General features: G+C 45.6%; 1 protein-coding gene across 2 annotated transcripts; it reads right to left on the bottom strand.

The window, feature by feature from the left end:
• Positions 1 to 953: 953 nt before the first annotated feature.
• On the bottom strand, positions 954 to 20,550 carry LOC148140892 (class I histocompatibility antigen, F10 alpha chain-like). Of its 2 annotated transcripts, none has more exons than XM_087979666.1 (4): positions 20,059 to 20,550; positions 14,754 to 14,984; positions 2,585 to 2,860; positions 954 to 2,468 (listed from the first exon to the last, which is right to left on the bottom strand). In XM_087979666.1, exons 1-4 carry the CDS (start codon positions 20,108 to 20,110, stop codon positions 2,182 to 2,184), a joined length of 846 nt encoding a protein of 281 aa, XP_087835792.1. In that variant the 5' UTR covers positions 20,111 to 20,550; the 3' UTR covers positions 954 to 2,181. The 2 variants fall into 2 exon arrangements, with proteins under 2 accessions (XP_087835792.1, XP_087835791.1); XM_087979665.1 differs by having other exon boundaries at positions 989 to 2,468; positions 14,754 to 15,014; positions 20,059 to 20,531.
• Positions 20,551 to 21,199: the final 649 nt, after the last annotated feature.

Genomic DNA, 21,199 nt, shown 5'->3' on the forward strand with positions numbered 1-21,199 from the left:
TGGGTCTAATGATCAATATTAGACCTGGTCTGGGCTGATCACATAAAGGAAGATCAGACAGGGAACGAGACGTGTTTATACGAGTGTTTCTGTGTGTGGGAATTCAATCAGTTCCATTCCCCACAGTGCCCTGTACTCCCAGTACTGGAGACTCCCCCACACTCACTCTGTCCCCTCAGTTCCACATTCCCCTCTCTCTGATTCTTACCTCTCCGTGACCATTTCCAGATGATTATTCCGACTATCCCGACAATAACAGCCATTGATGCAATGAGACTTCCAAGTTGGGAATGCAGCCAATTGCTTTTCAGATTTTCTGAAACACATTGGAAATATATCAGGATTCTCTCTGTTCCTGGATTTATTTCTAACCCTGTGTTAATTGGGAACAATTATAACCCTCCGAGCTGTTAGGAATTGTTGGGATTGGTTGAAATGCAGGTTTGACCCTCTCCCGATTTCACTCTCCAGTGAAGTCACCAAGGATCCCATTGATAGGGGTATAAACATCGTGTTGTATCTGTCCTGGGGGTTACCTCCCCAGACAGTTCAGTTCCCATTCTCCCCAATATCTCTGTGTCATGTCCTTACTAGTGCTGGTGGGGTAGATCGGCCTTGGGTGAGGTGAAGGAGTGAGTGAATGGTTGGAGGGGTGTAGTTCGGTCTCCCAGAAAGGCACCTCCTCAGTGGTTGGGCAAGGGGCAGTTTGGGAACTCACTGGTGAGTGTTGGGGATGTTGAGTACCAATGGAATGGGGTTTGGGTGCCACAGTGGGCTGGTGAGGGGGCCTTGTTAGGGATCCAGTTGTGGAGTTCTGTGTTGTGTCCCAGTTGTCTGTCCAGGGTGATGCACTGCGAGTCTGACAGACGTCTGGAGGCGGTGAGCTGGTGTTGGTGCTGGGGAGAGGTCAAGTGTTGGTTGCAGAATGTCAGGTCATGTGTTTGAGGAGATGGTGTCAAAGAGTTAAAGAGTCACACAACAAGTGTGTATGTTCAGTCCAACTTGCCCACACTGACCAGATATCCTCGTCAGTGTGTGAATGGAGGGATCAGCAGTACTTTTGGAGATGGTCGGTTTTCTCAGTCTGTTAGGGACCAGATCAGGCCCCCTCAAAATATCTGAAGAAGGTAGCCTAGAAAAGAACTGCTTCTTATTTTAAAACTGGATGGGAAGTGCAGTGTTCCAGATACAATGCAAGTGTTCAAACAACTCAATGTTAAGCAAAACACAATTTATTTAAACGCTGTCATTAAAATAAAAACAAAAAAGGAATTTTGAATAACTTAACAATTGAAAAATGTAACCGAATACAGTACTTATTATTAATTAACTGTTCCAATTGTTACATCCCATAAACACCTTGGCAAAAAGGTAAATTCAGACACAGATTCTTACATGCAGTTCTCCAGTCCCAGAGGAAACAATATCAAGAAATAAATGCAGAGAGTAGTAGCCAGGTGACACTCACTGAAGCTGCCAACTCTTTTGAGACCCCAAAAGCTTCTGATGTAACTGAAAAAAACCAAACCGAGAAATCTGGATCTGTAAGAGCTGGCCACGCCCATTCAGACTGCTTCTATTGTTCCAACTTAAAATAAAACCCCAAGGCCTCACAACTGGTTTACCTCAGTCATCACCAGCAGCATGTTTGGTGCCTCTGCCTTACAACCTCTCTTCCAAACAAAAACTAGGACACCAACATCCTTTTAAAGTGACAGCATCATCACACTAGGAGTTAAAGAAGCTTCTAATCCCTAACCTCAGAACCTGAGATCTTTCCAGAGGGTTCCGGATTGAGGTAATTGTCCATTGGAAGTTGAAACTTCCCGGACAAATCCCATTCCGTGAGTCAGGAATTCTGACGGGTCCACACCCTCCTCTCGCAGGGTGTCTGGCTGCTGGACAATCTGGGCCCATGTCTTGTGCTGAAGCCTGGAATACAAGGGAATCTGCTTGTAATTCTGGTGAGATTATTCCAGAGTGAAATCGACGAGTACTTCACAGGTCTTTGGGAATCTGGAATCCCCTAAAGGCTCTGGAAGCTTGGGATTCGGTGACCCTTTCAAACTTAGAATTGAAATCTTTAACTCAGTGAGACCAACATGACATATCAACGCAGAGAACAAGGTGGGTAGTTGCAAACAAGGAAGTGAAAAAGTGTCCTCTAAATGATTTCACCTGTCACTTACCCCACTGATAGAGCTGGGTCTCTGCCAGGCTGCTGTGTTCAATGTGACAGGAGTATTGATCCTCATCCCCAACATTGATCTCAATCTCTTTCTGGATCTGATGGGTCCCATCATGGTTCGGTCGAACCCCCGAGGATTGGGTCTCAGACATGACCTCTCCATTCCTTAGCCAGGTCACCTCGATGTCTGCAGGATCAAACCCAGTGACCAGGCAGGAGAGAGTGAGCGGCTTGTCCTGACCATTGGGCTCCCTCCTGGAGATGAACACTTCAGGCTGAACTGTGATGGGAAAGGGTGAAATCACAAACAATAGACAGACACTGAATGGAATGGGAGAGCGGTTTCATAGATCAGTGAGGCTAGATCAGAACATGGAGCAAAACAGAAATACATACTTTTCCTTTTGAAATAATCTTTTCCAGCTTCCAGATATCTGTTTAAATATTCAACAGCGAGTTCTTCCAGATTTCTTTTCCAGTAGTTATTCCAGGATTCATCAGAATCCCATTTCTCCTTAGTCATCACTGCAATGGGATTGGATGTGATCCATCTCATTGTGTCTGGTTCTAAACTGATAAAATCCTTTCCGTCAAATCCAAATCTCATCGATTTCTTAATGCTGCCGTCATCACTGACCTCAACAGTAGTTATCTGTTGAAAAGTGTGAATTCCTGTCAGTGATCAAACAGACATAGATAATTAACAAATTAATTAACCAGAGAAACAATCCAGTCAAATTATCCTGTACCAGGCCCAGGGGGTGAGGGAGTTACACATGGGGCTAATCCCCAAGGCCTGTGCTGTCAGAGGGTCCCAGACTCAGGCAGCACTGCCCCTTTCTCCAACTGCTGTCTCACACCTCAACCTGGAGCAAATAAGCAATATGCTCTCCGATCCAGGTCAGAATTCCAGCACTCACATTCCCACTGTCCTGGAACGACAGGCCCAGTCCTTCTGGTCATTTGTTTCAATCACAGGCTGCATTCTGGGGGATGTAGTCCATGTCTGTCCGTGACCACTCTGTCAGCCTCCCACAGGCACTGGCCCACGATCGGACTCTGTGTGTTATTTACAAGGACCCTCTCCCTACGTGGGGCTGTGCAATCTCTTCCCCTGAGCCTGGTGGAATGGAGATGAGAATCAATCTCTTTAAGTTACTCACTCCCTGTGTCCATCTTCTGTCAGTTTTATAAATGATTTGGATGTGCAGATAGGAGGAATGGTCAGTAATGGTTCATTTGCAGATGACACCAAAACAGGGCTGAGGAGTTTAATTTAAATAAAAGGTGTTGCATTTTGGGTAAGGAGGAAAGGCAGACAAAGAGTTTACGTATCTGTGGATATCAGAGTGTGTCTTGGAAAGGTAGCAAACAGCGAAATTCACAGCTGACCTTGGAGGAACCAGCACAGGAACAGATACGTTCATAATTTTTAATGTGTAACCTTGCTGGAAGTCTGCAGAACTGAATAGAGTAAATTCTGTTTTGATTATTTGTTTAATTGAAACCTGTCTCTTGATTAAATGTTTAGAAATATAAACCAACATTCCCAGTTAGCCTGGAGCACTGCTTTCCAGCGCAATAAGACGGTGATATTTTCTGGATCCGTAGATTGTGAAGGAGCAGTGATGGCCTTTAGTAGAGTGATATGCTCTTCCTGTCGGATGTGGGAGGTTAGGGAGAGTTTTCATGTTACTGATGATTATGTTTGCAGGAAATGTGTTTGGTTGCGAATCCTATTGAATCGCATGGATCGGTTGGAGCTACAGTTGAAGGCAATGAGGAATTTGCTAGAGCAATGGGGTGTGATGGATGGCAGTTACAGGAAGGCAGAAAAGCCGCAGATACGGTCAGATAGATGGGTTACCTCCAGGAAAGGTAGGAGAGTTAGGCACGAAGTGCAGGAGTCTCCTGTGGCTATTCCCATTTCAAACAAGTATGCTGTTTTGGAAAATGTAAGGGGTGATGGAGTCTCAGGTGAATGTAACAGGAACAGCCAAGTTTCTGGTATCAAGACTGGCTCTCATGTAATGACGGGTACGTCGGGTTCCAAGCAATCGATTGTGTCACGACACTCTCTATTCAGAGGCACAGACGACGTTTCTGTGACCAGCCGTGAAAAATCAGAATGGTGTGTTAACTCCCTGGTCTCAGGATCAAGGATATCTCAGACAGAGTGAAGAATGTTCTCAAAAGGGGAGAGGGACAAGCAGGAGGTCATTGTACATGTTGGAACCAACGACACAAGAAGGGAAAAGGATGAGATTCAGAATGGAGAATATAAAGAGTTAGGCAGAGATTTAAAAAGGAGGTCCTCCAGGGTAGTAATATCTTGATTACTCCTGGTGCTGCGAGCTCGTGAGGGTAGAAATAGGAGGATAGAGCAGATGAATACGTGGATGAGGAGCTGGTATATGGGAGAGGGATTCACATTTTTGGATCATTGGAATCTCTTCTGAGGTAGAAGTGACCTGTACAAGAAGGATAGATTGCATCTAAATTGGAAGGGGACTAATATACTGGCAGGGGATTTGCTAGAGCTGCTCAGGAGGATTTAAATGAGTAAGGTGGAAGGAGGGGGCGCACCCAGGGAGATATTGAGAAAAGTGATCAAGCCGAGACTGGTACAGTTGGGAAAGGGAGTTAGTCAAACAGCTGGGGCAGGAAGGAACATAGCAGACAACAAGATAGCAGTGATAAATTAAACTGCATTTACTTCAATGCAAGAGGCCGAATAGAGAAGGCAAATGAACTCAGGGCATGGCTGGGAACATGGGACTGGGATATCATAGCAATTACAGAAATGTGGCTCAGGGATGATCAGGCCTGGTCGCTTAATGTTCCAGGATACAAATGTCAGAGAAGGATTGCAAGCGGTGGGGTCGGTGGGGGGTGGGCAAGAGAGGAAGGGGAGCGGCATTTTTGAAAAGGGATAGTATAACTGAAGGAGGATATTCCTGGGAGTACATCAAGGTGAGTTATTTGGGTGGAACTGAGAAATAAGAAAGGGATGATCACCTTTCTGGGATTGTAGATGCCTTAATAGTTAGTGGAAAACTGAGAAACAGGTTTGTAAGGAGATTTCAGTTATCTGTAAGAATAATCGGGTGGTTATGGAAGGGGATTTCAACTTTCCAAACATAGACTGGGATTGCCAGAGTGTTAAGCGTTTAGATGGAGAGGAATTTGTGTACAAGAAAACTTTATGATTCAGTATGTGCATGTACCTACTAGAGAAGGAGGAAAACTTGACTGAGTCTTGGGAAATAAGGTACAAGTGACTGAGGTGTCAGTGGGGGAGCACTTTGGGGCCAGCGACCATAATTCTATTAGTTTTAAAATAGTGATGGAAAAAGATAGACCTGACCTAAAGGTTGAAGTTCTAAATTGGAGGAAGGCTAAGTTTGATGGTATTAGGCAAGAACTTTCAAAAACTGACTGGGGGCAGATGTTCGCAGGTAAAGGGATGGTTGGAAAATGGGAAACCTTCAAAAGTGAGACAATAGAAGTCCAGAGGCAGTATATTTCTGTCAGGGGGAAAAGAAAGGCTGGTAGGTATAGGCATGCTGGATGACAAGAGAAATTGAGGGTGTGGTTAAGAATAAGAAGGAAGCATATGACAATATAGACAGGATAGATCAAGTGAATCCTTAGAAGAGTATAAATGCAGTAGGAGTATACTTAAGACAGAAATCAGGAGGGCAAAAAGGGGACAAGCGATAGTTTTGCCAAATAGGGTTAAGGAGAATCCAAAGGGTTTTTACAAATAAGGACAGAAGGGTAAGTAGGGAGAGGCAGCCTTTGTATGGAGCCAGAGGAGATGGGGGAGATGCTAAATGAGTATTTTGCATCAGGGTTTACTCTGGAGAAGGACATGGAAGATATAGAATGTAGGGAAATGGATGGTGACATCTTGAAAAATGTCCAGATTACAGAGGAGAAAGTGCTGGATGTCATGAAACACATAAAAGTGGATAAATCCCCAGGACCTGATCAGGTATACCCTAGAACTCTGTGGGAAGCTAGGGAAGTGATTGCTGGGCCCCTTGCTGAGATATTTGTATCATCGATAGTCACAAGAAGACTGGGGATTGGCTAACATGGGACCACTATTTAAGAAGGGTGGTAAGGAAAACCCAGGGAACTACAGACCGGTGACCCTGACATTGGTGGTGGCACTTTGTTGGAGGGAATCCTGAGGGACAGGATTTACACGTATTTGGGAAAGCAAAGGCTGATTGGGGATAGTCGGCATGGGTTTGTGTGAGGGGAATCATGTCTCACAAACTTGATTTGAGTTTTTTGAGGAAGTAACAAAGAAGATTGATGAGGGCAGAGTGGTAGTCCTATACGGACTTCAGTAAGACATTCGACAAAGTTCCACATGGAAGACTGGTTAGCAAGGTTAGATCTCATGGAATACAGGGGAACTAGCCATTTGAATATAGAACTGGCTCAAAGGTAGAAGACAGAGGGTGGGGGTGGAAGGTTGCTTTTCAGAGTGGAGGCCTGTGACCAGTGGTATATCACAAGGATCAGTGATGGCTCTACTGCTTTTTGTCATTTATATAAATGATTTGGATGTGAACATCAGAGATATAGTTAGTAAGTTTGCAGATGACACCAAAATTGGAGATGTGGTGGACATTGAAGAAGGTTACCTCAGATTACAACGGGGTCTTGATCAGATGCGCCAACGGGCTGAGGAGTAGCAGACGGAGTTTGGTCTAGATAAATGTGAGGTGCTGCATTTTGGAAAAGCAAATCAGAGCATGACATATACACTGAATGATATGGTCCGAGGGAGTGCTGTTGAACAAAGAGACCTTAGAGTGCAGGTTCATAGCTCCCTGAAAGTTCAAAGTTTGTGAGAAGATTTGTAGCTCGGGTGCTCGTTGCTGTGGTTCTGTTCGCCGAGCTGGAAGTTTTTGTTGCAAACGTTTCGTCCCCTGTCTAGGTGACATCCTCAGTGCTTGGGAGCCTCCTGTGAAGCGCTTCTGTGGTGTTTCCTCCGGCATTTATAGTGGCCTGTCCCTGCCACTTCCGGTTGTCAGTTTCAGCTGTCCGCTGTAGTGGCCGGTATATTGGGTCCAGGTCGATGTGTTTGTTGATGGAGTTTGTGGATGAGTGCCATGCTTCTAGGAATTCCCTGGCTGTTCTTTGTTTCGCTTGCCCTATAATGGTAGTGTTGTCCCAGTCAAATTCATGTTGCTTGTCGTCTGCGTGTGTGGCTACTAGGGATAGCTGGTCGTGTCGTTTCGTGGCTAGTTGATGTTCGTGGATGCGGATCGTTAGCTGTCTTCCTGTTTGTCCTATATAGTGTTTTGTGCAGTCCTTGCATGGGATTTTGTACACTACATTAGTTTTGCTCATGCTGGGTATCGGGTCCTTCGTTTTGGTGAGTTGTTGTCTGAGAGTGGCTGTTGGTTTGTGTGCTGTTATAAGTCCTAGTGGTCGCAGTAGTCTGGCGGTCAGTTCTGAAATGCTCCTGATGTATGGTAGTGTGGCTAGTCCTTTGGGTTGCGGCATGTCCTCGTTCTGTTGTCTTTCCCTTCGACATCTGTTGATGAAATTGCGAGGATATCCGTTTTTGGCGAATACCTTGTACAGGTGTTCCTCTTCCTCTTTTTGCAGTTCTGGTGTGCTGCAGTGTGTTGTGGCCCTTTTGAATAGTGTCTTGATGCAACTTCGTTTGTGTGTATTGGGGTGGTTGCTTTCATAACCACAAACTCCATCAACAAACACATCGACCTGGACCCAATATACCGGCCACTACAGCGGACAGCTGAAACTGACAACCGGAAGCGGCAGGGACAGGCCACTATAAATGCTGGAGGAAACACCACATATGAAAGCAACCACCCCAATACACACAAACGAAGTTGCATCAAGACACTATTCAAAAGGGCCACAACACACTGCAGCACACCAGAACTGCAAAAAGAGGAAGAGGAACACCTGTACAATGTATTCGCCAAAAACTGATATCCTCGCAATTTCATCAACAGATGCTGAAGGGAAAGACAACAGAACGAGGACATGCCGCAACCCAAAGGACTAGCCACACTACCATACATCAGGAGCATTTCAGAACTGACAGCCAGACTACTGCGACCACTAGGACTTATAACAGCACACAAACCAACAGCCACTCTCAGCCAACAACTCACCAAAACGAAGGACCCGATACCCAGCATGAGCAAAACTAATGTAGTGTACAAAATCCCATGCAAGGACTGCACAAAACACTGTATAGGACAAACAGGAAGACAGCTAACGATCCGCATCCACGAACATCAACTAGCCACGAAATGACACGACCAGCTATCCCTAGTAGCCACACACGCAGACGACAAGCAACATGAATTTGACTGGGACAACACTACCATTATAGGGCAAGCGAAACAAAGAACAGCCAGGGAATTCCTAGAAGCATGGCACTCATCCACAAACTCCATCAACAAACACATCGACCTGGACCCAATGTACCGGCCACTACAGCGGACAGCTGAAACTGACAACCGGAAGTGGCAGGGACAGGCCACTATAAATGCCGGAGGAAACACCACAGAAGCGCTTCACAGGAGGCTCCCAAGCACTGAGGATGTCACCTAGACAGGGGACGAAACGTTTGCAACAAAAACTTTCAGCTCGGCGAACAGAACCACAGCATCCCTGAAAGTAGAGTTGCAGGTAGATAGGATAATGAAGAAGGCATTTTGTATGCCTTCCTTTATTGGTTAGAGTATTGAGTACAGGAGTTGGGAGTTATGTTGTGACTATATAGGACATTGGTAAGGCTGCTTTTCGAATATTGCATGCAATTCTGGCCTCCTTCCTATTGGAAAGATGTTGTGAAACTTGGAAGGGTCCAGAAAAGATTTTCAAGGATTTTGTCAGGGTTGCGGGTTTGAGCTGAAGGGAAAGGCTGAACAGGCTGGGGCTGTTTTCCCTGGAGCATTGGAGACTATGGGGTGACTTGATAGAGGTTTATAAAGTAATGAGGGCATGGATAGGATAAATAGACAAGGTCTTTATCCTGGGGTGGGGGAGTCCAGAACTCGAGGGCATAAGTTCAGGGAGAGAGGGGAAAGGGACGTAAGGGACAACCTTTTCATGCAGAGGGTGGTACATGTATGGAATGAGGTGCCACAGGAAGTGGTGGAGGTTGGTACAATTGCAGCATTTAAAAGACATCTGGATGGGTATATGAATAGGAAGGGTTTAGAGTGATATGGGCCAAGTGCTGGCAAATGGGACCAGATTAATTTAGGATATCTGGTCGGCATGGATGACTTGGACCAAAAGGTCTGTTTCTGTGCTGTACATCTCTATGACTCGAAATGCTGACAAATGGGACTTAGATCAGTTTAAGATAGCTGGTCTGCATGAAAGAATTGACTGTAAGGTCTGTCTCTGTGCTGTACGATTCTATGAATCTACCTTCTGTACAATTTCCTCTAATTATTACAGTGTTTTTAAACTTTGTTCTCATTGTTTAATCTATTCATCACAAATTAAACATAATGAGTTGGCCTCTTTTGGGGCAGTGGTGGTTTCCCAGAATGCCCTGTTTCAGGTCCCAGCTGCCCCAAAGGGGTCACAATATATCTGCACAACGTGATTCAAAAATATCTCCAGATCATGAATGGACCGTGACAGTCAAATGTTCTCTTTCATGTCCCTCATGTTCTCAATTCATTAGTTGTCTGTTTGTTGATTGGCTCATAATTAACATGAAAATATTAATATCATTCCATCAATTTCTGCATCTTTAAAATATTTCTTCATTCCTAGCTTTGTTTGCTTTATAATTCTTTTTTCTATTTTAATGACAACAAGTAATAGATTCCAGTGCTACACTTGATATGCTGCTTTCAAACACATTCCCAGTTAATTCTAGTAACATGGGAGTTCAGAGGGAGAGTGGGCAAGTCAGCCCTTTGAGTCCACTCCACCATTTAACATGATCATGGCTGATCTTATCCTGGTCTCACTGCCACCTTCCTGCCTGCTCCCATCCCACTTTATCCTGCTTTCCATCAGAAACGTAGCCATTTCTTTCTTGAATTTGTTGATTGGTTCTGCCTCGCTCTGGGTCAGTGAGTTCCACAGATTCACAACCCCCTGAAAGGGGTAGTTTCTTCTCAAATGAGTTTTGAATCTATCTCCTCTCTCTCTATGTCTATGACCTCTTGTTCGAGACTGTCCCACAGAGGAACATCTATTTGACATCGACCTTCCCATTCACCTTGAGCATTTTATATTCCTCAATCAGATCCTTCTTCATTATTCTTGTCTCCAGTGAGTCCAGGCCCAAGCTATACAATTGCTTCTCGTACAATAACCCTTTCATCCCTGGAACAGCCTGGTGAACCTCCTCTGAACTGCCTGCAATGCCACCACATCCTCCCTTAGGTAAGGAGACCACAACTGGACACAATTCTCCAGGTGTGGTCACACCAATGCCTTATATAATTGTAACAACACTTACAGTCATAGAGTCATAGAGATCTACAGCATGGAAACAGACCCTTTGGTCCAACCCGTCCATGCCGACCAGATATCCCAACCCAATCGAGTCCTTGTAAATCTTTTCTGAACCCTTTCAAGTTTCACAACATCTTTCCGATAGGAAGGAGACCAGAATTGCATGCAATATTCCAACAGTGGCCTAACCAATGTCCTGTACAGCCGCAACATGACCTCCCAACTCCTGTACTCAATACTCTGACCAATAAAGGGGAGCATACCAAACGCCTTCTTCTTCACAATCCTATCTACCTGTGACTCCATTTTCAAGGAATTATGAACCTGCACTCCAAGGTCTCTTTGTTCAGCAACACTCCCTGGGACCTTACCATTAAGTGTATACATTCTGCCAAGATTTGCTTTTCCAAAATGCAGCATCTCATACTTATTTGAATTAAACTCCATCTGCCACTTGTCAGCCCAATGGCCCATCTGGTCAAGATCCTGTTGTAATCTGAGGTAACCCTCTTCGCTGTCCACTACACCTCCAATTTTGGTATCATCTGCAAACTTCCCCAATATACCTCTTATGCTCGCATCCAAATCATTTATGTAAATGACAAAAAGTAGAGGACCCAGCAGACTGGAGGTCTCTGACCAGTGTAATCCTTGTGGCATTCCACTGGTCACTGGCCTCCAGTCTGAGAAACAACCCTCCACCACCAACCTCTGCCTTTTATCTTTGAGCCAGTTCTGTATCCAAACGGCTAGTTCTCCCTGTATTCCATGAGATCTAACCTTGCTAATCAATCTCCCATGGGGAACCTTGTCGAACGCCTTACTGAAGTCCATATAGATCACATCTACCGCTCTGCCCTCATCAATCCTCTTTGTTACTTCGTCAAAAAACTCAATCAAGTTTGTGAGACATAATTTCCCACGCACAAAACCATGTTGACTATACCGAATCAGTCCTTGCCTTTCCAAACACATGCACATTTTGTCCCTCAGGATTCCCTCCAACAACTTGCCCACCACCGAGGTCAGGCTCATCGGTCTATAGTTCCCTGGCTTGTTTTACCACCCTTCTTAAACAGTGGCAGCACATTAGCCAACCTCCAGTCTTCTGGCACCTCACCTGTGACTATCGATGATACAAGTATCTCAGCAAGAGGCCCAGCAATCACTTCTCTAGCTTCCCACAGAGTTCTCGGGTACACCTGATCAGGTCCTCGGATTTATCCATCTTTACCCATTTCAAGACATCCAGCACCTCCTCCTCTGTCATATGTTCTTTGCAATAAATGCCAGTATTCCATTCGCCTTTCTTGTTATATGCTGCACCTGCATATCCACTTTCTGCAATTCATGGCGAAAAACACCCAGATCCCTCTGCACTGACACACTGTGAACCTGCTTCCCAATGAAATGACAATTTGTCTTCTTATTTTTCGGCCAAAATGAACAGCCCCACACTTATCCACATTAACCTCCACCTGTCAGAGTCTGGCCCATTCTCCCAGCCAATATCCATCTGGAAATGTATTATCTTCTCATCATAGCCTGGTTTCCCACCAATATCAGTATCATCCATGAGTTTAACTATGATACACCCTGACCCTGCTTGCAGTTCATTTATACAGATTGTAAATACTCGAAGTCTGACAACTAACCCATGCAGCACAAGACCAGCTACAGGTCACAATCCAGAGAAGGACCTATTTTTCCTGATCCTCTGTTTTGTGTCAGTTAGTCAATCCCTTATCCAAGCCAATACTCTACCTTTAACTCCCTAGGATCTAACCTTCAACAAAAGCCCCTTTACCCATCATGTGCAAGACTAAGGTAATTTACAAGATACCATGCAAAGACTGCATGAAACACTATATAGAACAGGCAGACAACGAGCAATCCACATCCATGAACACCAACTAGCCACTAAATACTTTGACCAGCTGTCCCTGATAGCCAAATATACAGAAGCCAAGGACCACAAATTCGACTGAATCAACACAACCATCCTAGCTGAAAATGTGTTGCTGGAAAAGCGCAGCAGGTCAGGCAGCATCCAGGGAGCAGGAGAATCGACGTTTCGGGCACAAGCCCTTCTTCAGGAATTCCTGAAGAAGGGCTTTTGCCTGAAACGTCGATTCTCCTGTTCCCTGGATGCTGCCTGACCTGCTGCGCTTTTCCAGCAACACATTTTCAGCTCTGATCTCCAGCATCTCACTTTCTCCACAACCATCATAGGACAAGCTAAACTGAGGACAGCCAGAGAATTTCTCGAAGCACGCCAGTCATCTACAGACTCCATCAACAAACACATTACCTGGGCCCTTTATACCGGCCACTCCAATGAACAACTGGAATCAGAAGGAACAGAGCCAAATAAATTCCAGAAAGCACAGTACAGCAGCGCTTCACAGGAGGCTCTGAAGCACTGGAGATGTCACTCAGACAGGGGATGAAATGTCTGCAAATCAACTTTCTAGCTCAGCGACCATACCCTTCCCATGGCAACCGGCACCCAAGCTACAAATCTTTACATAACTCTTGATTGTCTCTGCTTATCTCTCGATGGATGCTGCCTGGCCAGCTTTGAATTTCCAGCATTTTCTGTTTAAATTTCAGATTTCCAGCATCTGCGATACTTTCCTACCCTGTGATATGTTGCAGTGACATTTCTACTTTCGGGGTGCCTGTAAGATGTTACTGCATAGGGCCAGGTTTGAAGAAACAGAGATACTCACATAACAGGAAGAACCACGTTGTGTGACATTGTCTGGTGTCAGGGCTCCCAGGACTGAGCGGCACAAAATGGCTGCTGGCTGCCCATGGTTAATGCAGCAGGACATGGCTGACAGTAGTTACAGCACTTAGGAAAATGTTTGCTTCAAGTAGCCTTCACATGGAGGACAATAGTAACTCTGTGTAATCAAGGTTACTGACTGAGAGAGAAGGTGCAGCTGCAGTTGCTTTCTTAGATAAGAACATTTCACGCTAATTAGTTGTTTCTCTTGAATTATTTAATCAATCTGTTACAATATTAAGAGTAGGTTTCATTTATGATTCTTCAGATAATCATAGATATCGATTCTGAAGTAGTTGTGAATCTACATATATATAAAAAAAACACTAAAAGTACTGGAGGAAAATATTCAAACCAGTTTCAGACAGTGAACACAATCCCCACTCTCCCTCCCCCCTCCCCCTCCCCATTACTACAGGAATGAAAACAGAGATCAGCAGAGATTGGAATGTGGATTGAATGAACACTTTAAGACACAGTTTGTTAGCTGAAGAATTCTAACATTTGGTGAAACTACCTAACTTTGTTGGGACCATTTAAAAATCAATATTCTTTTGTATTTCCTGTGATGAGAAATGTGAAAGATTCCTGAAGCAAGTATCCAGTAAATGGCAGTTAACATGGTGCAGCAGGGAGATGTCACTGGAATACAGTATCTATTGTGAAAAACCTCAAGAAGAAAGATAAGAAAGTCTGAGAAAACGTCATGAAGGACCAGGAGTGGGCCAATGACCTGTCCATCTCTTTGTTGTTCAGTGATATGATGAAATACATTGAGGTAAACTTGAACTGTGTAAGATGCTGTATAGAGAGCCAATTACAGAGGGATACCTCAACATCACATGCAGTAACTGAAGCTGTCGATCACATTAAAGGTTACCTGAATCTGCTCCGTGACTCAGACTCTCACAGATAAAGTCGAACATCTCAGAAAGCAATGGTTGGAAGGTGGGTCACACTGAAAGCTGAGATTTCAATAGGCTTTGCAAATAGACGAACGGAGTACAAAATCTAAGACGTTTTGTTAAACCCTTGGAAAACATTTTGACTGCACTGTGTCTACAATTCCCTATTTCGGTCGCTCAAAAGATATGAAGAAGTGGGGTGAATATTGGTGGTGCACTGTGGGTGGAAAAGGCTCCCAGAGGTAAGGGAAGCATTGAGGTCTATTACGTCTCTCCCAGTCCTGGGGACCAAATGTCAGTGTTGGGGAATGAATGAGGTTTTATGATGAAAGGATGAAAGGGGACAACCAATAGAGAAATTCAATCAGCCACATCTTACCAGATGTCTGGTTTGTCCTCTTCATTATTGCACTCATTGTTTCCTTTGCTATGTTTGCACGTATTTTTGCCCGGTGTGTGAGATAATCCCAGAAATTCACATTGAAGGATTCTGCCATGAACTGCTGCCTGGGGATGCACTGTTGGGTTTTACTGTCACGAGAAGCTATGATAACTCCATTGACTGTTGCAGTGTTTGTAACCTCAGGAAAATTCTTAATTCCAGAAACAACTGTGTAAATCACAGTGATTACATTAGCCTCTATAAAGCAAACAATGAAAGCTGGAAGTTTCTCAACATGAAAATAAACATCATATTAATATATCTGGGCTACAAAACTAGAAGCACATCACAGACATCAGGGACATCGCTAATGTGAGAGACTGCCCTCAAAATCACTTTCAACATGTTATATCTGTAAAGGTCAGGCTGAAAACAATTACACACACTTCCAGCTGGTCAAAGTGAGGCCCATCCACACAGTGACAATCTCCAATAACCCGCCAAATTATAACACTGTCAGAATCCTGTCTGATATAATCAACAGAATCAGATTCAACTGGGTCAGAATTAGCTGCTGCAGCCTCTTAGAACAGGGAGTAAACACAGAATCAGGGTCACTCAGATACTCGATGGAATCAGTGTGGACACAGGGAGAGGCTGGGACACAATCCAGTGATTGGATATTAAACAGAAAATCACTAACCTGGAACAGGAAACTGGCATAAATGGAAGAAAAATCCTGCCCATGGTCCACCTGGAGTGAGGAATTCAGGATAACCCAGGGGCAGGGCTGTGGTTTATCACCATAACCAGGAAAGATTTGCGGTGAGTGAAGCCAGATTGAAATGAAGAGAAACAGGAATATTTTGGGAGGATGAAGTGTGAGACCGTGGGGGACAGTTACTGTGTGAACAGTCTCTCTGTCAAACAGGGGAATGGACAATCCAGAGCAGGATCCTCACTGTCCTTCACTGAGCTTTTTAATTAGTCCTTCATACACGGCCAGTAGGATGTTGGTGTCTGAGATAACCCGGCCTATTCAACCATGAGGGCATCACAGCTGAGCATGGGCTGGGTTTTTTTTTCACAAGTTTACAAAAGAAAACTAAAAAAAAGACCCAAGTATAAACATTGACATACAGTTAAATCTTAAATAAATGATAACCAAAATCTATCAGACAAGGAAAAAGAAATACCAAGAGAAAGAAAAGACAAAACTCACCTAACTACTCATCTAACTTACAACTAACCAGAGTGTATCATTAAAATTCTTACATTATTCAAGAGAAAAAATTTTTCCAACGGATAACACGGGCGGCACGGTGGCACAGTGGTTAGCACTGCTGCCTCACAGCGCCAGCGACCCGGGTTCAATTCCCGCCTCAGGCGACTGCCTGTGTGGAGTTTGCACGTTCTCCCCGTGTCTGCGTGGGTTTCCTCCGGGTACTCCGGTTTCCTCCCACAGTCCAAAAATGTGCAGGTCAGGTGAATTGGCCATGCTAAATTGCCCGTAGTGTTAGGTAAGGGGTAAATGTAGGGGTATGGGTGGGTCGCGCTTGGCGGGTCGGTGTGGACTTGTTGGGCCGAAGGGCCTGTTTCCACACTGTAATGTAATCTAATCTAATCTAACACATAAATTGAGCAGTGATATACCTGCTCGGAATGTGTTAACATCAGATCACAACAAAACCCATATTTATCCAAACCATCACGAGCATAGAACATATAAAATTCACAAAAATAAAAGCTCTTCAGTACATTCAGATCAATATATAAAAAAAACTATTTCTATATAGTAAAAAAAAGTATAAAACGTATTTAAATGGAGATCTTCCCCCTTATTCCAAAACACCCATCATAACCTCTCCCAACCACCCTTGACCCAGGCACCCCACGATAGGATAAAGAAAATTCAAGTATACTACTGAATTAGAACTAACAGTGAGTACCCTATTCACCGCCACCCACACCAACACCTGAATATATTTGGTAATGTTAATACCATATATGAACATATATGACTATAAAATTACAGTCTCAGCAAATAATAATTAAATATATTAATACAAAATAAACAACCCCGCTCCCAAGGACAAAGATAAAATAACATATGGTTGCCACCATCCCCCCCCATCTACATTAACTAGACCCTCTGGCCTATATATATAATATACATATATAAAAAAAAGGGGAAAAGGAAATCGCTAAGTAAAGGATGAATAAATAAGCCCTTCTTCCCACCCCCCGGAGATAATAATAAACAGTAAGATAATGAAAGGAAAAAAAAGGTGGGGGATAAACCGGGGTGGGGTAGGGCAAAACAACATCGACTAACTCTTATAATTTGTCGAAGAGAGTCCAAAAGTTCCTTGGCCTTCTCCAGTGATCCGAAGTTAAACACGGACCCTTCATGGCTATAGCGTAGTATAGCTTGGTAGCGCAGAGTATTGAATAACATAATCTTGGATCCTTTATGAGTCATGGCTTGTGGATCTTTCCCAAGATTTCTGGAGGCTTCCAAAAGTGTCTGCCTCACCTTATAGCTCTGCAGCCGGAACAGGACCGGGCGGGGGCGCTGGTTCGAGCCGGGCCCATGTATTGCAACCTGGTAGGCCCATTCTACCCTTACCTGGCCTGATCCAGCCTCCAGATTCAATAACTGTGGAAGCGACTGTTCAAGGAACCTTATAAGCTGGCCTTCTTATGCCCGTTCGGGAAGGCCCAGCAAGCAAATATTTTATCGATGACCTCGATTCTCGAGGTTGTCAATGTGATTCTCTAAGGTCCGGACTCGCTGCTCGAGCGTCCGGACCCGATCCAGGGCCGATTCTGCAATGGCCTCGGAGGTCGCGGCCTTTAGTTACGCCCCTCCGACTCGGCGCTCGATTTCTTCGATGTCTCAGGCGTGCTTTTCTAGCGTGGCCGAGAATGAATTCCACTGACTTCGGGACTCTTCTATGAAAGCATCGATCTTCGCATCGAGTTTGGAGATTATTTTCACGAGGCTCGCCACCGTAGGTAAGTCCCCCGGGCAGCTGCGAACGCCTCTGCTGCAGCTGGGGAGGGGCTCCTTTCCCCCTAGTCATTTTTACAGGAGACTGAACTGTATAAATTTAGGACTAAACCACTAATTACATATTATAAATTCAAAAATACATACATTTACATACAGAGATCAGAATTTATAATTTTTATACACAGGTCTGTACGTTTATCAATCATATTCCATAAATTTAGCTGAGGTGTCAGCGGAGCCCAAATGACTCCGTGGGCCCCCTGTTCTTCTTTAGGCAGGCAGATGTTATACGGTGGTCTTTCCCCACCGCGCCTTGGCGGCAGCTGCCCCAAGCTTCGGCGCATCCCTCAACATGTAGTCCTGGACCTTGGAATGTGGCAGTCTGCAGCACTCAGTCGGGGTCAACTCGATCAGCTGGAAGATCAACAGGTTTCGGACCACCCAGAGAGTGTCCTTCACCGAGTTGATGATCCTCCAGGCACAGTTGATGTTCGTCTCGGTGTGCGTCCCGGGGAACAGGCCGTAGAGCACGGCGTCCCGTGTCACGGCGCTGCTCGGGCCGTACCTCGACAAACATCACTGCATTTCTCTCCAGATTTCTTCTGCGTAGGAACATTCCAGAAGGAGGTGTGTGACAGTCTCGTCTCCCCCGCAGCCGCTTCGAGGGCAGCGTGCGGTGCGGCTGAGAGTCCGGGCGTGCATAAAGGATCTCACAGGCAGAGCCCTTCTCACCACCAGCCAAGCCATAATCACATTAAGTAAAAACTATTTTTAATTGATTTGGTGAGTGTGGTGGAGGAGGATGGCCCACTTTGCCTCGGTCTTGGGAGAAGCACTTTCGAGGAGAAAGTGAGGACTGCAGATGCTGGAGATCAGAGCTAAAATTGTGTTGCTGGAAAAGCGCAGCAGGTCAGGCAGCATCCAAGGAGCAGAAGAATCGATGTTTCGGGCATGAGCCCTTCTTCAGGAATGAGGAAAGTGTGTCCAGCAGGCTAAGATAAAAGGTAGGGAGGAGGGACTTGGGCAAGGGGCGTTGGAAATGTGATAGGTGGAAGGAGGTCAAGGTGAGGGTGATAGGCCGGAGTGGGGGTGGGGGCAGAGAGGTCAGGAAGAAGATTGCAGGTTAGGAAGGCGGTGCTGAGTTCAAGGGATTTGACTGAGACAAGGTGGGGGGAGGAGAAATGAGGAAACTGGAGAAATCTGAGTTCATCCCTTGTGGTTGGAGGGTTCCGAGGCGGAAGATGAGGCGCTCTTCCTCCAACCGTCGTGTTGCTATGGTCTGGCGATGGAGGAGTCCAAGGACCTGCATGTCCTTGGTGGAGTGGGAGGGGGAGTTAAAGTGTTGAGCCACGGGGTGATTGGGTTGGTTGGTCCGGGTGTCCCAGAGGTGTTCTCTGAAACGTTCTGCAAGTAGGCGGCCTGTCTCCCCATATAGAGAAGGCCACATCGGGTGCAGCGGATGCAATAAATGATGTGTGTGGAGGTGCAGGTGAATTTATGGCGGATATGGAAGGATCCCTTGGGGCCTTGGAGAGAAGTAAGGGGGGAGGTGTGGGTGCAAGTTTTGCATTTCTTGCGGTTGCAGGGGAAGGTGCCGGGAGTGGAGGTTGGGTTGGTGGGTCGTGTGGACCTGACGAGGGAGTCATGGAGGGAGTGGTCTTTTCGGAACGCTGATAGGGGAGGGGAGGGAAATATATCCCTGGTGGTGGGGTCCGTTTGGAGGTGGCGGAAATGTTGAAGGATGATACGATGTGTATGGAGTTTGGTGGGGTGGTAGGTGAGGACCAGTGGGGTTCTGTCCTGGTGGCGATTGGAGAGGCGGGGCTCAAGGGCGGAGGAGCGGGAAGTGGAGGAGATGTGGTGGAGCACTATAGACTCAGACTTGCTGAGTCACCTCCATCATGGATCCCTGAGCCTGGGCTGGGTTAAACATGGAGTATCCTTCTCCTCCCCGCAGGGTTTACAAGACTTTAGACCAGGAATGATGAAGCTGTCTGGCTTCTCCCAATCGATGTGAAAATTAAAATTGTCCATTGGAACCATTTCCCATTTGCTCGGAGCTTCTCTGATCTCGGGGTTTCTACATCCTGCTGTCAGGAGACCTGGACACAAATCCCATCAGAGTCTCCCAGACTGTGCTGCCTTCAATGTGTAAAAGATCAGGCTGGCTGTATAACAGGCGGCTGATCAAACATCCCCCATTTCAAACTCTCCCCAAGAGATTCACATTCACCCCAGACACAGAGAGAGAGAGAGAGAGAATGGAAAGCTGAATTCTGTACTTACCGGGAGAGACCCGGGAAAAACACAGGGAGATGGAGAGAAGGATCAGCAACATTCTGGGAACCCACTCTCCCTATTCCGATCAGGGACTGGGAATAAAACACTCTGAGGGGGGACAACACAATTTAATTTTATAAAATGGAAAACAACAAAAACAAGTTTCTCGACACAGCGATTTATGTTGAATTCCGACCATTTCCGGACTGCAGATCCAGAAAACTGGTTAGACTCAGAAAACCATCCAATTAAAGAGACAAACAGGTTCTCGTCACCAGTTACTGGGAGGATGTATCTCAGACAGGTTACAGTCAGACTGTGAATTGGAAACGACCAAGTTAATATCGGATTGCTCCCTTTCGGCGGTGATAATCGCATCAAGTCTTTTCAGGGGAATTTTACAAAACCGAAGATGGTACCAAGCCATATTTTTTTTTCATTGTCCACCCTCCGTGTTGCTGAGGGGTAGCCACAGGATGAACAGGGTCCCTGGTTACTCCCGGGGAAAAGGCTGCAGTGCTCTGACATTGCCTTCTGCAGGATGTCCTCACTGTGAAGGGTTCCCTTCTCTCGCAGACTGCCATCAGGCGGATTGGGAAGGTTGATGGGCTGAGAAACAACATGTTTGGGCACATAAGGAACTCGTCACAGCAAGTCCTGGGAATCATAGGCAAGCGCATGGAAGGATATGAAACCCAGCATGGGGAGTTTACAATCTAGCTGTTGTTTCCTGGGAAACAATTGAAGTCAGCGATTCATGGGATGAGGAAGGAGACGAATTTGGTAATCTGGTAACCTGTGTCAAATTCAGAGAATCCGGTAGGTGTGGGTTAATGGAGTGGGTCATGTACAGGGAACCCAGTGTGGGGGTTAATGGAGTGGGTCATGTACAGAGAGCCCAGTGTGGGGGTTAATGGAGTGGGTCATGTACAGGGAACCCAGTGTGAGGGTTAATGGAGTGGGTCATGTATAGAGAGCCCAGTGTGGGGGTTAATGGGGTGGGTCATGTACAGAGAGCCGAGTGTGGGGGTTAATGGAGTGGGTCATGTACAGGGAACCCAGTGTGGGGGTTAATGGAGTGGGTCATGTACAGGGAACCCAGTGTGAGGGTTAATGGAGTGGGTCATGTACAGGGAGCCAGTGTGTG

Source organism: Chiloscyllium plagiosum, unplaced genomic scaffold, assembly GCF_037043375.1.
Source record: "Chiloscyllium plagiosum isolate Xiang-an unplaced genomic scaffold, Cpla_swu_hap1 HiC_scaffold_35, whole genome shotgun sequence".
In the NCBI taxonomy this organism is placed as follows: domain Eukaryota; kingdom Metazoa; phylum Chordata; class Chondrichthyes; order Orectolobiformes; family Hemiscylliidae; genus Chiloscyllium; species Chiloscyllium plagiosum.